Source organism: Ambystoma mexicanum, chromosome 8 (assembly GCF_040938575.1).
Source record: "Ambystoma mexicanum isolate Mex_15411 chromosome 8, UKY_AmexF1_1, whole genome shotgun sequence".
In the NCBI taxonomy this organism is placed as follows: domain Eukaryota; kingdom Metazoa; phylum Chordata; class Amphibia; order Caudata; family Ambystomatidae; genus Ambystoma; species Ambystoma mexicanum.
In genome coordinates, this window is record NC_090929.1 from 1,149,628,881 (window position 1) to 1,149,643,074 (window position 14,194).

Sequence of the window (14,194 nt, forward strand, 5' to 3'; positions counted from 1 at the left end):
TCTGCCTGACAAGGTCCCAGATTGAAGGGGAGAAATAACCTTTCGAAATTACTAAGGAAGGTGCTGTGGAAAGGCCTGGTGAATCGGACAAATGGGAAAGGCAGCTAAGGAAGGCCAAATAAGTAACAATCTCCTATGAGAGGAGCCCAACGACAATCAGCGTGACAACGGCAACCTGTAAAATTCCAATGCATCGTGGGAAAGCATGAAGATCCGAAGGAAAATGAACGGTTTTTCCAGAGAGCTGTTTTATTTGCTAATAGGGACAGGTTCTTAAAGGTAGCATTTGTGAACGTTTGTTGGGCAGCCCTCTGACTCCTTCATTTGAGCATAGGGGAATCCGGATGGCCAGGACTTGAGAAGAGTAGTCATTGGCTTTTTAAATGACCACCTGTTTGGAACTTTCCTTTTTTTGAATAGGGTGTCTCAGGACAGACACTCACCTGTTTAAGTAGCAGTGAGAATCTTTCTTTTGCACAATAGGCTGTCTAGCTGAGTGGCTTTGAGCTGTAGCAATTTACCCGCCACTTTCTGTTGTCCCAACCTGATGCAAGTTTGTCTGAGAACCTCCTTATTGTTTCTAGTTTCATCCCTGGCACCTGCATGCTTTAAACCAATCCTTTCCTTAAGAAGCTACGGATAAAAATACTTGACGAACATTTTAAAATGGTGGTTGTGTTTTGTGTATTATTGCTCAACCATTCGAGTAAGTTCAACTCACAGCAACTATTGCAGCAGTATGCAGGAAAGACTGCACCACAGTAACATCAAGATGTGCGATATTTTGGCATGCACAAACTGATAGGCCACGTAAACATAAAACAACAATTAATTTAACCGTAGTTCAGAAGCGCCGGACTGTCACACCAAGCCAGCCAGTCGTTTATACACAAACCCTTCTCGCTAGCTTTATCTTTGTGAACACAGCTCATCAACCACTGCAAGAAAGAAAGGGGGGGATTGTTGTCGAAGTGACATATGGTAGCCCACATTAAGTGAAAGGAACACATCACCATGCTGTGCTTCTCACAGTTTCTTGCAGCATGGGCCTATCTCCGAGTTTCCTGCAGCTCACCGCAGGGAGTGGCAGTGTGAAGAGGGACCAAACATTATCAAAGTGGATCAATGCCCGCCCTGGCACGTTCTTAGATGTGCCAGTGTTTTTAATTCCCATTTGTTAGTCACACATGTCTCTTAAAAAGACAAGATCTTGAGGATTTTCATACCTGAAACCTCAATTGTGCCCTTTGGCAAAAACGATCTCCCTTAAAATCCATGCAATAAAATTCATTCTTCACCCGATAATAGTTGAAGGACCAACCAGATGTAGTTGTCTCAATTGCCGCAGAATTTGGTGCACAGGACTGCCTAAGAAACTGTCTGGAGTTCTGCAGGTGGGGCAGAAAGCAGTAGCTAGACTCTGTAGGTCTTAGAAAATGTGACCATTACTCGGACACTACAAAGCCCGTTTCATTGAATGCCAATCAAAAAGTGAGTACCTTTTTATATTTGCATGTCTGATGCGTGAGAGATGCTGCTTATAGACTTTCTCCCTAAGCTTCCATCGAAATGAAGTAGCCGGTGTGATGGGAAATTGGCTTATCACTAGGCGTTCAATAAAGTTTGGCAGTGGTTCGGTGGAATTACTGGTAACACTACCGTCCAACGGAATTACAGTTACCGCTGCTTCGATCTGTGGGTTTAACACAGGATTACAGGTGGCGGTAGGTGGTGTAAATCCCCATTTTTATGAGTTCAATTGGACTCTTTGGGGTTCTCGGCAGAACTACTGCTGACTTTTCAGCGTTAGGGTGGAGGATTTACCTCCTGCATTTTGCTGGAGGTAAATCCTCCACTCCACGGTCAAATTCAGTGTGGCGCAGCGGGAAAAGTGGCAGTAATTCCGTGACTGCCACTTTTTTACCACTCTGCCACACTCGGAATGAGGCCATAACCCCTTTTACTAAGTAGGCTCTGTCTGGACCGCTCTGTTACTCATCAAAAGCTGACCATCACCTGAGACAAGTCAGCCTGTCATGTATGTGTAGAGGATCCCTGCCGGCATAAGGTCTTCAGGTCAGCCTGTCATGTATGTGTAGAGGATCCCTGCCGGCATAAGGTCTTCAGGTCAGCCTGTCATGTATGTGTAGAGGATCCCTGCCGGCATATGGTCTTCAGGTCAGCCTGTCATGTATGTGTAGAGGATCCCTGCCGGCATAAGGTCTTCAGGTCAGCCTGTCATGTATGTGTAGAGGATCCCTGCCGGCATAAGGTCTTCAGGTCAGCCTGTCATGTATGTGTAGAGGATCCCTGCCAGCATAAGGTCTTCAGGTCAGCCTGTCATGTATGTGCAGGGAGGTCTTCAGGTCAGCCTGTCATGTATGTGTAGAGGATCCCTGCCGACATATGGTCTTCAGGTCAGCCTGTCAAGTATGTGTAGAGGATCACTGCCGGCATATGGTCTTCAGGTCAGCCTGTCATGTATGTGTAGAGGATCCCTGCCGGCATAAGGTCTTCAGGTCAGCCTGTCATGTATGTGCAGGGAGGTCTTCAGGTCAGCCTTTCATGTATGTGTCGAGGATCCCTGCCGGCATAAGGTCTTCAGGTCAGCCTGTGATATATGTGTAGAGGATCCCTGCCGGCATAAGGTCTTCAGGTCAGCCTGTCATGTATGTGCAGGGAGGTCTTCAGGTCAGCCTTTCATGTATGTGTAGAGGATCCCTGCCGGCATAAGGTCTTCAGGTCAGCCTGTCATGTATGTGTAGAGGATCCCTGCCGGCATAAGGTCTTCAGGTCAGCCTGTCATGTATGTGTAGAGGATCCCTGCCAGCATAAGGTCTTCAGGTCAGCCTGTCATGTATGTGCAGGGAGGTCTTCAGGTCAGCCTGTCATGTATGTGTAGAGGATCCCTGCCGACATATGGTCTTCAGGTCAGCCTGTCATGTATGTGTAGAAGATCCCTGCCAGCATAAGGTCTTCAGGTCAACCTGTCATGTATGTGCAGGGAGGTCTTCAGGTCAGCCTGTCATGTATGTTTAGAGGATCCCTGCCGGCATATGGTCTTCATGTCAGCCTGTCATGTATGTGTAGAGGATCCCTGCCGGCATAAGGTCTTCAGGTCAGCCTGTCATGTATGTGTAGAGGATCCCTGCCGGCATAAGGTCTTCATGTCATCCTGTCATGTATGTGTAGAGGATCCCTGCCGGCATATGGTCTTCGTGTCAGCCTGTCATGTATGTGTAGAGGATCCCTGCCGGCATATGGTCTTCATGTCAGCCTGTCATGTATGTGTAGAGGATCCCTGCCGGCATAAGGTCTTCAGGTCAGCCTGTCATGTATGTGTAGAGGATCCCTGCCGGCATAAGGTCTTCAGGTCAGCCTGTCATGTATGTGTAGAGGATCCCTGCCGGCATAAGGTCTTCAGGTCAGCCTGTCATGTATGTGTAGAGGATCCCTGCCGGCATATGGTCTTCATGTCAGCCTGTCATGTATGTATAGAGGATCCCTGCCGGCATAAGGTCTTCCGGTCAGCCTGTCATGTATGTGTAGAGGATCCCTGCCGGCATATGGTCTTCATGTCAGCCTGTCATGTATGTGTAGAGGATCCCTGCCGGCATAAGGTCTTCAAACAACACTTTGAATATGCCTTAAACTTCGATAGGCACAAACTATTTTAAAGCTTCTGCATGAAAAATGATTACTTTGGTAATAGTTTTTGATAATAGTATGAAACAATATTTTCTGTAAATCTTGCAATGTATGTTTAAGGGTATTTTGCTTACACAAATTGTAATATGGCATTGTAACCGTTGCACATTAAACACAGATTTCTGGTGACATGTACGTTTTTTGTTTTTGATGGAATTCTCTTTATTTTGATAGCACCAGTCACTTACCAGGGAATTTGACTCCGATTCCCTCAGACATTATAGCTGGAACGCTGACACCATGGACAATGTTAACCTCGTCTCCAGTCCTGTACATTCCGGGTAAGCTATGACAGGGTATTTATGAAGTGTCGATGCAGGCGGTGATCGTCTGCGATTTGCAGAACATAAGTGAGGAATGGGGCTGTGTAGCAGGTGCCTAAAAGAACAGGTCAAATATGAGCAGGATGGGAAGCGTGAAGACTGTGGTCCGAGTTGCAGGCTGAATAGAATGGGTGTGACTGTGTACTGCAAGCCGAATGGAAGTCGTTTTAGGCTGTGATTAGAATGACATGGCTGCAGGCGGCAAGTAAGCAGAGTCGTTTTAACCGAGGTCTGGAAAACAGAAATTAAGTACCTGCATTCTTTGAAGAGAATTGAAGTAGCTTCAGACTTCAGGTAGAACGGGTGTAGCTGCAGACTGTGAAACGATTTGAAATAGCTCCTGACTGTAGACAGAATGGATGTAGCTGCAGACTGTAGGCAGAATGGATGTTGCTGCAGACTGTAGGCAGAATGGATGTTGCTGCAGACTGTAAGCAGAATGGATGTTGCTGCAGACTGAAAGCAGAATGGATGTTGCTGCAGACTGAAAGCAGAATGGATGTTGCTGCATAATGTAGGCAGAATGGATGTTGCTGCAGACCGTAAGCAGAATGGATGTTGCTGCAGACCGTAAGCAGAATGGATGTTGCTGCAGACTGTAAGCAGAATGGATGTTGCTGCAGACTGAAAGCAGAATGGATGTTGCTGCATAATGTAAGCAGAATGGATGTTGCTGCATAATGTAAGCAGAATGGATGTTGCTGCATAATGTAAGCAGAATGGATGTTGCTGCAGACTGTAAGCAGAATGGATGTTGCTGCAGACTGTAAGCAGAATGGATGTTGCTGCAGACTAAAAGCAGAATGGATGTTGCTGCATACTGTAGGCAGAATGGGTGTTGCTGCAGACCGTAAGCAGAATGGATGTTGCTGCAGACTGTATGCGGAATGGATGTATCTGCAAACTAAGCAGAATGGATGTAGCTGCCGACTGTAGGCAGAATGGATGTTGCTCCAGACTGTAAGCATAATGGATGTTGCTGCAGACTGAAAGCAGAATGGATGTTGCTGCATACTATAGGCAGAATTGATGTTGCTGCATTCTGTAGGCAGTATGGGTGTTGCCGCAGACCGTAAGCAGAATGGATGTTGCTGCAGACTGTAAGCAGAATGGATGTAGCTGCAGACTGTACGCAGGAATGATGTTACTGCCGACTTAAGCAGAATGGATGTTGTTGCATACTGTAGGCAGAATGGATGTAGCAGCAGACTCTTGGCAGAATGGCTGCAGAATGTGAGCAGAATGGATGGAACTGCAGACTTTGTACGGAAGACGTGGCTGCAGACTGTGCTCAGTGTCACACAGGATAGCGGGGAATGTGTCTAATCAGTGTCAAGTTGTAGTTTCATGTTTGTTTTGAAAAAATATGTTTAGGGGATTTTTGCAACACACATAATTGAAACAGGGATTAAAGGAACTCTTCCTTAAATCTCGTTTGCCACTAGTACTGCCCGAGTGCATGTGTGGCAAATCAAAACGCACAGTTAAGTAGGTGCAAGTGGTGTTGTCCCATGTGCACACAGTGACTTGAAATAAATAATAAATGCAATATACCAAATCCATGTTATTAGACTTAAATGACCATCAGAGGCATGGTGGGAGCCTGATCATTTATTTCCTTTGCATTTGAGGCTGATTGTAAAGGCCTTTCACTTACCATAGGTGTTGCATTAAGTGATGGTTGAATTCATCAAAATGCATATTCAAGGAGAAAATTGATTGCTCTGACAAATCCCAGACATTACAATCCCTCAAAGTGCATTATATATTCAATTAGCGAACAGGACTTGTATCATCTGCCGACCTGGACAGGTTAATTGGCCTTCATTCCTTACCGGCGTGATTGTAAGGCATTGCTGGTATTTTTGCCAACGGATTATGTTTTAAAAAGTCCTCATTCCCTCTTAACCAAAAGATACCTTCAAAATAATATTGCAGGTCACACCCAATAATATTACTATCTCGTTCTTATTCAGTGCTTCCTGGCGGATTCTTCATGCTTCCAAGCACTGTGATAAATAAACATTAGGTGTTGTTAATGCCACATATCATGGTACCCTAGTCATAAAATCATGTATCTCTTAAGATCTCTTAAGAAACTCCAATACACGGTACATTAGTGAAATTGAGCTAACATTCACCAGATAATCCAGCACGTGTTACATTTAGGGAGTGGACAAAGAGAGACCAAGTAGGGTACACGTGCCCATTGCAGGCTGATGGCAAGTATGCCATCAGACTGCAGCAATGCCTGCTGCGCTCTCCTTGCTCCCTGCTCTTGCATACGCCTCAGCCTCCATCAATGTTGTCGTTCTTTTCCACCTATCCTCGGATAGTGCTCGCCAATCTGTTTATCCTCCTCTCCAGAGCATGTGCGTTGCTTTCCCCTGAGCTGCTTCCCTTCACTGCACAGCTAGTCCAACTTCTTTTGGTCTTCATCGCCAGCAGGATGGAAAGTAACTTTTTGTGGAAGTTTTAAGTTCGTGTTTATACAGCAAAACCCCAATCTTAATTATTGCAGAAGTATGTTTGATGGTGCAATGTTTCTTTTTTCAATTATGTATTCACGGTCAGGAAATGTTTAATTGCAGCACAAATGGAGGAAATCCCACAAAGACATGTTTTCCTGGCGCAGTGCACGTAGCCCTGTTTGCCACTGTCATCGGGCACCTCAATTCATATATCGTAGTCCCCCAAAAATGAATATGATGCAAGTTCCCCAATGCAGTGATGTCTATTGAACATAACATAGTCATCCACACGTGTTGCCATTTCGGGTCTGCCATGTGCAACTGACGAAGGGATCATTTGTGTCCACTGACATGGTTTTTCTCCGATGCTCTCCAAATTGCTTTATGCTGAGGAAAAACACATTTTTGTTGGGATTGTTGTACAGGAGAAGTAAAATTACATCCCCGCTACCACTTAACACTATGCCACTATGCATACGGGTTCCAGTACGATGCAGACTGTTCATAACATGTGAACACGAGACCTCTAGCAGCCTAGAGCTCCCCATTCCTTTCTGCGAATAGGACGCTTTCAAAATGGCGTTCTCTGTTTGCATCCTCCGCGCACGATATCTTTGCACCGGTGACCCAAGCAAGCACCTAACATTCACAGAATCAGTCATGCAGGTTCGTTTACTGTGCAGATGCCTATCGTGGAATGTGTGCTGGCAGTTTCTGCACTGATTTGCTGTTCTGGCGATGTATTGCATTATGGGGAATATACTGTTCTGGTACATTTGTGACGCAACTTTAAGACACATGACACTCATTTAAATGCCCGGTTGAGTCGGTCTGGTCTCTGTTTATGACATTGATAAACAGAACGTGGGAACAAGTGTGGCATCTTTACGTCATTATGATATTGAAAGTCACTGACAACTTCCGTGACCCCATAAAGACATGAGGATGCAGTTTGGGAGCTTTAGTCCAGGCTTTTGGATTTTTGCTCATTATTTACATTTGGAGGTACTTTAATTCTCATAATAGGTTATGACCCCGCCCAGGGCTTTAAGTGGGTTAAGAAATCCAGGGGGTGGGGAGGCTAATTTGGGGCATGGCTTATGGGATGGGCGTGGCCTAAAAAAGTACACAAACCATAGTAAGGTACGCATACAAATATATAAATGCATGTAAGCATTTATATATTTGTATGCGTACGTTACTATGGTTTGTGTACTATGCACACTACTCTTTTATAAATATCTGTTTATAAAAGATGGCTTTCAAAGTACACAAACCTGCCACCCCTGTTGTCATTCCCCATCCTCCCCCAAACACCGAGAGTAAAACGACCCTGTTCAGGAGTGGAAAATACAGCCGCCACCTCTGTGCCGCTGCTGCTTGACAACCATTCTGATGGTAAAACCCACTAGTATTCATTTATTTCATCTTAATACTAATGTTATTTTCTTGTGAGCAGTCAGACCCATTTAGGACATTCATTGTTGGTTTTCCTTTGAGAGCCATGTTTTATGAAAAAAGAAGTCTCATTCGAATATTAATGGATACCCTTAGCATACTAACAGGCCGATTCATGTAATTCCTCACAAAAGTGTCGCACGCGGCTGGCGCACAGCGTGCCCTTGCAAATGTCTGCGCCAGCCGCGTGCGATAAAATCAATTTCCGCGCACAGCGTATTCATGGATTCTCGCTTCCAAAAGCAGACGTGGCGCAGAGTGGCGCAGCGACCCTGCAGCAGCGCCAGTTACGCCCCCAAGAACGCCCTCGCGCAAGGAAAAGCCATCAAGATCGCAAAACCATCGCAAAGGGCTGCGCCAACACTGTACCAGTTTACCGGACTGGCAAACAGCAAACACAAAGCGGGGAACGCGTATTACGGGTGTCGGGAACACGCGTGCGTGAGAAGATTCACACGCGATCGGGCCTGGGGGAGCGTGCGCGTGTATTTCAGGGGTGCGCGAGAAGTTCCACACGCGATTGGCCTGGGTGCGTGTATTTCAGGGGTGCGCGAGAAGTTCCACACGCGATTGGCCTGGGCGCGTGTATTTCAGAGGTGCGCGAGAAGTTCCACACGCGATTGGCCTGGGGGAGCGTGTGCGTGTATTTCAGAGGTGCGCGAGAAGTTCCACACGCGATTGGCCTGGGTGCGTGTATCTCAGGGGTGCGCGAGAAGTTCCACACGCGATTGGCCTGGGTGCGTGTATTTCAGGGGTGCGCGAGAAGTTCCACACGCGATTGGCCTGGGTGCGTGTATTTCAGGGGTGCGCGAGAAGTTCCACACGCGATTGGCCTGGGCGCGTGTATTTCAGAGGTGCGCGAGAAGTTCCACACGCGATTGGCCTGGGGGAGCGTGTGCGTGTATTTCAGAGGTGCGCGAGAAGTTCCACACGCGATTGGCCTGGGTGCGTGTATCTCAGGGGTGCGCGAGAAGTTCCACACGCGATTGGCCTGGGCGTGTGTATTTCCGGGGTGCGCGAGAAGTTCCACACGCGATTGGCCTGGGCGCATGTATTTCAGAGGTGCGCGAGAAGTTCCACATGCGATTGGCCTGGGCGCGTGTATTTCAGGGGTGCGTGAGAAGTTCCACACGCGATTGGCCTGGGCGCGTGTATTTCAGGGGTGCGCGAGAAGTTCCACACGCGATTGGCCTGGGGGAGCGTGTGCGTGTATTTCAGAGGTGCGCGAGAAGTTCCACACGCGATTGGCCTGGGCGCGTGTATTTCAGGGATGCGCGAGAAGTTCCACACGCGATTGGCCTGGGCGCGTGTATTTCAGGGGTGCGTGAGAAGTTCCACACGCGATTGGCCTGGGCGCGTGTATTTCAGAGGTGCACGAGAAGTTCCACACGCAATTGGCCTGGGCGCGTGTATTTCAGGGGTGCGCGGGAAGTTCCACACGCGATTGGCCTGGGCGCGTGTATTTCAGAGGTGCGCGAGAAGTTCCACACGCGATCGTGCCTGGGGGAGCGTGTGCGTGTATTCCAGGGGTGCGCGAGAAGTTCCACACGCGATTGGCCTGGGCGCGTGTAGTTCAGAGGTGCACGAGAAGTTCCACACGCAATTGGCCTGGGCGCGTGTATTTCAGGGGTGCGCGAGAAGTTCCACACGCGATTGGCCTGGGCGCGTGTATTTCAGAGGTGCGCGAGAAGTTCCACACGCGATCGGGCCTGGGGGAGCGTGTGCGTGTATTTCAGGGGTGCGCGAGAAGTTCCACATGCGATTGGCCTGGGCGCGTGTATTCCAGAGGTGCGCGAGAATTTTCACACGCGATTTCAGCAGGGTACGTGTATTTCAGGGGTGCCGGGGAGTCCTACATGTGATTTGGCAGTGTGGGTCCTCCCAGGTGTCCCCTGTACACCCTCCACTGCCCCTGCAGGCAGCCCACACCACAGGGGAGTACCCTGCATCCCTGGTCATGTCCCGCAGGCAGCCCACCCAACATGGGCATGCCCCCCAGCAAAGGCACATGTCTCCTTGCACTACTGATCACCAACTCATGTCCCCTTGCACCCCCACCCCCAGCATTGCAGGGCACCTGCTAGCAGGCCCCCACTCATGTCCCACTCATGTCCCCCTCCACCCCCACCGCCCCCACCCCCCAGAATTGCGGGGCACCTGCCAGCAGGCTCCCACTCATGTCCCACTCATGTCCCCCTGCACCCCCACCCCCCAGCATTGCGGGGCTCCTGCCAGCAGGCCCCCACTCATGTCCCACACATGTCCCCCTGCACCCCCACCCCCCAGCATTGCGGGGCACCTGCCAGCAGGCCCCCACTCATGTCCCACTCATGTCCCCCTGCACCCCCACCCCCCAGCATTGCGGGGCACCTGCCAGCAGGCCCCCACTCATGTCCCCCTGCACCCCACCCCCCAGCATTGCGGGGCACCTGCCAGCAGGCCCCCACTCATGTCCCCCTGCACCCCCAGCCCCCAGCATTGCGGGGCACCTGCCAGCAGGCCCCCACACATGTCCCCCAGCCAACATGTCATCACAATCTAGATCCCTGGCCCTTATGGTCAGCCTCCAAATGCAAAACACCCACTCGAGTATTGCATCCACCCACTTAGAAATGGCAATGACATGATAGAACCCCATTAGCAAGTTTGGAAATGAACTCATGGCCCTCACATACACCCAATGGGTGTCCGTGAATCTCAAAACCCTTATCAGGATATGCATGATACCAATGAGATGATACTACACATTGAAGTTTGATGAAAAAAATGTATTAAAAACAGCATAAATGGAATAAAAAATAAACAAATGACAATGGGAATCAAAAACCAAAAGCAGCATGTCCGTAAAATAATGAAAACGACAAATCATAATCCAAAGGAAAGGTGTCCAAAGTCACAGTTCAAGAAAGTAAATCCAAGGTAAAAACAATACCGAAAACCATTGCTCCATGGTTAAATCAAAAAAAAAAAAAAATCCAACAGTCAACTATATACAGATAAACAAACCAGGGTCCATGATCCCAACTGAAGAAATGAAACCTACATAAAAATACTACCTAATAAAATAAAACTATATACAAAAATGTGGCCCATTGTCCAAAAGGTCCAAAATAAATAAAAAAGCAAAGGAAACCTAACAATAACTACATAACTATTTACAAGGGCAGCGGGCTAGTCCGACGCTCACTGGCTGTTGTCATGGGCCAGGGCATCATCGAACTCCTGTTCAATGGCTTGGAGGCGGGTATGTTCCCTAGCCCCGAGGTCCCGCAGGGATAATGCAGTGTCCAGCTCCAACTCCCTGCGAAGACCCTCGAGGCACTCAGCCCGCCTCAGCGCCCTCCGCATGGAGTCCTCTGCCCTGACCATTGTGAGCCGTTCCTCCTCTGCCCGCTGCCGCTCCGCCCCTATCTGCTGGCACAACAGCTCCCACACGGAAGCCACTCCCATTCCAGGGTTCTCCTGCCCTCCGGCCGATGCCTGCACCCGTGATGTTGATGGCCCAGAGCCATGATGCCTCCCACGTTGAGCCTGCTGCTGCCTCTGATGCAACTGCCTGTGCCAGCACGACGGCATCCAGGCTGATGGAAACCACCGACGCCGTCGTGCATGTGCCCTGCCCGATGATGCCGTCACATCCTCTATCTGCTGGGGTCCAGTTGCTGGTGTGTCCACCCCTGCTGGACCTCCGACTCCCGACTGTGGCAGGGATGGGATCCCCACCGAGGTGGCTGCATTGGTCGGGGCAGGTCCACAGGGGGCCCTGGTGGCATCTGGCCGGAAGACGGCATGGAGTAAGACTGGCGCATAGCCTCCACAGAGGAGGAGAGGGTCGCCAGAGTGCCCGACACATGTACGAGACCCCCGACCATGACCGCTCCCAACTGGGCCACGTTGGCACGGTGCTCTTCGTGATGACGTGCGTGCTCCCCCCGGGAAGCACGCACCTCATCACGAATGACAGCTGTGCGCAACGCAGCTCCAATCAGGACCTTCTCCATACGGCCAGGGGTCCCCTCGTCCGCAGGTGGAGGGGAGTCAGATGACATGACCATCCCCCCTACCTGCGGACGGGCCTGGGATGCTTTTTTTTAGATGGTTTGGCTGTCGATGGTTTGGCTGTCGATGCAATGACCGGATACCCAACTTCAGGTCAGACCGCTGCCTGGTCGGTCACCTGTGTCGTTCCACAACTCTCAATATTCTGCCCAGCAGTCTTGATGTATACATGGGGTCACTGGGATCACTTTTCACTGACACTTAAATGTCACTCTACCAATACATGGATGATACCCAATTATATCTAAAAGTCGAGGATACCCAGGACATCTCACCTCCATCCAAGCCTGGATGGCAAGCACATACCTGAATTTCAACCCAACAAATACTGAATTCATCCTGCTCAGTTACACATCTAGGTAGTGTACCACTCAAAAGTGTCTAAATAACATGCACCTTGACAGGTTACACCTCACCTGCCCCAACTGCCAAATCGCTCGGATTCAATATAGACAGCACTCACCATACACCATACCAACAAAAGGACCAATTGACCTTGTACCAGCAAAGCCTCTTCCGGAAGATAAAACCCTTCTTACCATCCGAGGACTTCAGAAACACAGCCCAAACCCTGGTCATTTCTGATATCAGGGGGGTGAAGGGGAAGCACCCTCCTCACCAACATTCCAGCGACTCACCTGGCCCCACTTAGGGCTGCCCAACATGTTGCTGCACAACTCATAACAGGAAACAAATGTTTCTCCCACATTGTTTCCATCCTAATGGACTACACAGGCTTCCCATCTCAGCCAGAATATGCTTTAAGAACACCTGCATTACTCATAAGGCAACAAGCACTCTCACACCTGCCCTCTTAGCAGCAAAACGAATGAGCTCAGGTGGGTAATGCTCCTCCAGGAGCCAGGCCATTGCAAGGCTGTAGGAAAATAACACGAGAGGCCTTCTCATTGGGGGCAGTCTGGACCATGCCAACGCTCCTACAGTTCAGAAAGGAACTCAATATCTTACACTTCTTTGTCACTAAGGGACTTTTGTGGGAGGGTGTTTGTTATGCCGAATAGTTGTTTGCAGAAATTGGTCTAACATAATTGCCAAGTTTTTATACACGATTCTTAATAATAAAAACTTGTTATAAAAAAAATATCTTAAACTTCAGTCAGTAACTAGGTACCACTAAGACCACTTGCGTTCCCACATCATGGCCAACCCACTTGGCCGGATCCTCCCAGGCCACACATTGTAACGCTGCCACCCTTGTCTCATATGTTAGCCTCAAGGACATGTACAGTGCTCTGGTGCTTCCTAGCTTGGATTGCGCTATATAAAACCAAAATACATACATCCACCTGACAACATGTATTACATCTTTATGGAAACTTGTTAAGCAAAATAATTGTCATAAACTCTGACAGGACAGAGAAGCACAGCATAGAGTGCATATCTGCAAAATGGTCAAAAGACATTCCAACCAAGTACTTGGATTCAAGAGGCTTCCGTGTTGGCCTCTACAGTACACTGTCAAATGTGAGGAAAGACATCACTGTACATATGTTAAAATTGCTAAACACCACTGATTTACCGCGAGTAACTATTTTAAAATTTAAACATTTTAGTGGAAAACGGGTTTCCACAGTTGATTTAGTGAATGAATAAAGTGATTATGGTGGCGTGTTCAGTCTAATGCATATATAAGCGTATACTTTACCATGCAGGACAGTGATAAGATATTTCAGTGGGTGATGCACTTGCTGCAAGGTGCTTGTTATGTGTGGGTGTGTGTGCGAGATAGATTTCCACCTTCTAGAGGGAATCCTCTAGATTTGTTAAAAAATTTTAGGAGCTCTACTAAATGGATTCTACCATGAAAGTCAGGCCTGCTAAACAGTCTCCCTTTCTCTGTTTTACAAACTGGTGTTGGTGGGTTTGTACCCAGATGGGCCTGCCAGCCAATAGGTGCATTATTGAACTTTCCAACATAGACAAACAAGACACAACCTGTACACCGGCTTCTGGGCATGAGTAATTGGCATGCCAACAGCATGTCTAGCTGCAATGGGGCTACGCTTTTAGAGAGTGGGAAGCCAGTTTGTTCAATAAAAAGTGTAAACCCGATTTTGGTTGCCAAATCTGCTACAAAACTGGAAGAAGTCTACATTTTGGAAGGACAATTCAAGACTGCCTCACACGAAGATGCATTTGAAATTTTTTGCAATA

The 14,194-nt window shown here is 48.5% G+C and overlaps 1 protein-coding gene across 8 annotated transcripts in view; it reads left to right on the forward strand.

Moving 5' to 3' along the window:
• The window catches only part of ANK3 (ankyrin 3), a 2,768,233-nt gene that overhangs the window by 2,149,599 nt on the left and 604,440 nt on the right, over window positions 1-14,194 (forward strand). For all 8 annotated transcript variants that reach the window (XM_069611214.1, XM_069611216.1, XM_069611217.1 and 5 more), the window contains one exon: window positions 3,883-3,989. In XM_069611214.1, the coding sequence (XP_069467315.1) occupies window positions 3,883-3,989 (107 nt within the window). The remainder of the gene's footprint in view (window positions 1-3,882; window positions 3,990-14,194) is intronic.